The sequence below is a fragment of the Corapipo altera genome, unplaced genomic scaffold (genome assembly GCF_003945725.1).
Source record: "Corapipo altera isolate COAL_440 unplaced genomic scaffold, ASM394572v1 54, whole genome shotgun sequence".
Lineage (NCBI taxonomy): Eukaryota > Metazoa > Chordata > Aves > Passeriformes > Pipridae > Corapipo > Corapipo altera.
The window spans coordinates 8,377,401-8,380,277 of record NW_020884902.1 but is presented as its reverse complement, the minus strand read 5'-3'; the positions used below and the strand labels follow the sequence as shown (position 1 = coordinate 8,380,277).

General features: G+C 62.1%; 1 protein-coding gene across 1 annotated transcript; it reads left to right on the top strand.

The window, feature by feature from the left end:
- Window positions 1–948: 948 nt before the first annotated feature.
- On the top strand, window positions 949–2,645 carry LOC113950636 (transcription cofactor HES-6-like). The gene is made up of 4 exons (XM_027650639.1): window positions 949–1,099; window positions 1,181–1,267; window positions 1,343–1,424; window positions 1,500–2,645. Exons 1-4 carry the CDS (start codon window positions 974–976, stop codon window positions 1,901–1,903), a joined length of 699 nt encoding a protein of 232 aa, XP_027506440.1. The 5' UTR covers window positions 949–973; the 3' UTR covers window positions 1,904–2,645.
- The last annotated feature ends 232 nt before the right edge of the window (window positions 2,646–2,877 follow it).

Sequence of the window (2,877 nt, the reverse complement as noted above, 5' to 3'; positions counted from 1 at the left end):
ACACATAGAGGGAGGCGAACGTGCGGCAGCGCCGAGTCAAGCGGGGGACGCGTCTCCCGTTTCCTCGGGGGGTAAAAATATGACATGCATTAGCGAAGAGAATAAAAGGAGGGAAACAAAGGAGCGGGAGCGAACACCTGTCGCTCTCCTCGGGGACGAGCCCTAATGCTTTTATTTGCCTCAGTATGCCGGGGGAACTGCAGCTGCCAACTGTCATCAGCATCAAGTTACCCGCACAAAGCTCGGCCTGCCCGCCGCTTCCAGACAGGGGAGGCGGAGGGCTGGACGCGCCCGGGGACGGCACCGAGCGCTCGGGGCCCGGCTGCCCGTGGCCACAGGGCGGGCGAGCGGCCCCTGGGGCTGGGGAAGGGCTGCCCCGGGGGGCAGCCGTGGTGTCCAGCACAGCCCTGCATAGCCTGAACGGGCGCGTCCTCCCCGGCAGGCACCCAAACTCCGGCTCCCGGAGCCTCCCCATCCACCAAGATGGGGCAGGACGAGGAAGACCTGGCCCCTGGCCAGCCGTGCCTGTTCAGTCCCGCTGGTTCCCGCTCAGAGCTCAGACTGGCTCTTTCACGCCCAGGTCGGTCCCTGTCGGCAGCGAGGGGCACCGACGGCCCCCCGACGAACCGCACTCACGCGTGTTCCGACGCTTTGAGCCCGTAACGGGCGGTGGGTGTTTGGGGGCTCACTGCAGGGTTGGACTGACATGAACCGCTGCTTCGCGGAGCCGCAAGCTGCAGGGAGGGGCACGTCCCCTTCCCCCAGCCCAGACCGAGAGTCTCCGGGCGGTGTCAGCCTCGAGAGCGGGGCCCATCCCGACCCCGATTTCATTCCCGCTCCGCGCCCGCCCCGGTCCGGCAGCGCCGGCGGCCGCGCAGCCCCGCCCCGGCGCAGACAAAGCGCGCGATGCCCATTGGTCCGTTCGGCCCACGCGCGGCGCGGCCCGCGCGGCGCGGCCAATGGGCTCATTGACATGCAAATCGCGGGGTATAAAGCGGACGGCGCGGGGCGGGAGCGGGGCTCAGGGGCCGCCATGGCGCCGCGTACCGATCACCCGCTGCGGGGCCGAGGCTGCGCGGAACCCCGCGCCGACCGCAGGGTGAGCGACGGGGGCCGCGGCGAGCAGGGCGGGGCGGGATCGGGCTGGGCGGGGGGTCTGATGGCGCTGTTGTCCCTGCAGACAAGGAAGCCGCTGGTGGAGAAGAAGCGCCGCGCGCGGATCAACGAGAGCCTGCGGGAGCTGCGGCTGCTGCTCGCCGATAGCGAGGTGAGGCGGCGGCGCGGCGGGGCGGGGGCCGGCGGGGCCCGGGGCCGCTCTGACGGCCGGGGCGCCCTGGGTCAGTTTCAGGCGAAGCTGGAGAACGCAGAGGTGCTGGAGCGGACGGTGCGGCGGGTGCGGGCCGTGCTGGAGCGCCGCGGCCGCGGTGAGTGCGGGCCCGGGGGGCGGCGGGGGGCGCCCGGCCCGGCTCTCACCTCACCCGCGCCCCTCTCTGTCCCAGGCGGCGGGCGGCGGCTCCTCGAGGCTAGCGAGCGCTTCGCCGCCGGGTACATCCAGTGCATGCACGAGGTGCACACCTTCGTCTCCAGCTGCCCCGGCATCGACGCCACCACGGCTGCCGAGCTTCTCAACCACCTGCTGGAGTCCATGCCCCTCAGCGAGGGCGGCTGCCCGGACTCACTCACGGACGTTCTGGGGGATGCCGCGCTGCTAACCCTGCCTGCCGGGGCCCCCCTGGCCCTGCCTGCCCCGGCGCCCTCGCCGTCCCCCAGCGAGGAGACCTGCTCCGACTCGGACGAGGCGGAGGCCGAGCCGGGCCAGACCCGCACGGACGGACTGGACGCGTCGCAGACGCGCGGGCTGCCCTCGCCCGGCCTGCCCAAATCCATGTGGAGACCCTGGTAACGAAGGAGCGGGAGACAACGCACACCTACCTATGGGGGAGAGCAAGGGGGCCCCCGGCAGCAGGGCACGGCCGGCACACGAGTGTGTGTGTGAGCCTGCGAGAGTGTGTGTGCACACGCTCCAGGACTGTATCGGTGGCGCTCTGACGCTGTCACACCCTGACAGGCTAATAGCGAACGCGTTAACATTTCATTTGTGTGTGTGGCATTTTGTAACTTCAGGGGTTTGTTTTTATGAGAGGTGGGGGAAGGGGGAGGGGAGGGAGTTGGGTTGTAGTAGCAAAGCTCTCTGGATACACAGCAGTTATAACCCTCTCTCTTTTTTTCTTGGCCCTTATGAGTGGCCCAAATACCACTACCTTTTTTTTTTTTTTTTAAGGAAAAGCCCTTGTGTATTTTAAATCGTGATGGTTAACTCCATGAGAAGCTCGAGCTAAGTCTGCATGCACGGTTTTAAGTGTTTTAGTGATAGCACAGACCCCTGAAAGGGGTTGGTCTTGTTAGCATCTGTACTCAGTAGCAGTCTAGAGTCTCCCCTTCAGTGAAGGGAGAGAAAACTAGAAACCTGGTGGAACTAGACAAACATTTAAAAGATACTGGTGGCAGGGTGCCTTTTAGAAATGAGTGTCTTTATGCACATTTTGCTTTTAGCACATCTGAGTTTATTGTGACTTTATGTATATTAGGGTGTCAAATGTTTTTTATTTTTAATCTTTAATAAAAAAATAACTGAATTCACAACATGGCATGTATTGTGTAATGTGATATACTTCTAACCCACTTAAAAAAATTAAAAATACAGTTCCCTATTATTAACAACAGTATGTCATGGAAACAATGCTGGTAATTAAGCACTTAATTCTTGTACTAAGCGTTGTTAAGTAGTGGAATTCAAATTCTTTTGTTTAATACTAGAAGACACTTAAGTTATTACAGGAAGCAAGGTCATCCTGGCTAAGGTTGGTCTTAGGCCAC

Excerpts from the sequence above, each read along its gene's own strand:
- LOC113950636 (XM_027650639.1), top strand. The coding sequence starts at position 974 with ATGCAAATCGCGGGGTATAAAGCGGACGGCGCGGGGCGGGAGCGGGGC. Across the intron at positions 1,100-1,180 it reads AACCCCGCGCCGACCGCAGG|ACAAGGAAGCCGCTGGTGGA; the intron begins GTGAGCGACGGG and ends TTGTCCCTGCAG. Across the intron at positions 1,268-1,342 it reads TGCTGCTCGCCGATAGCGAG|TTTCAGGCGAAGCTGGAGAA; the intron begins GTGAGGCGGCGG and ends GCCCTGGGTCAG.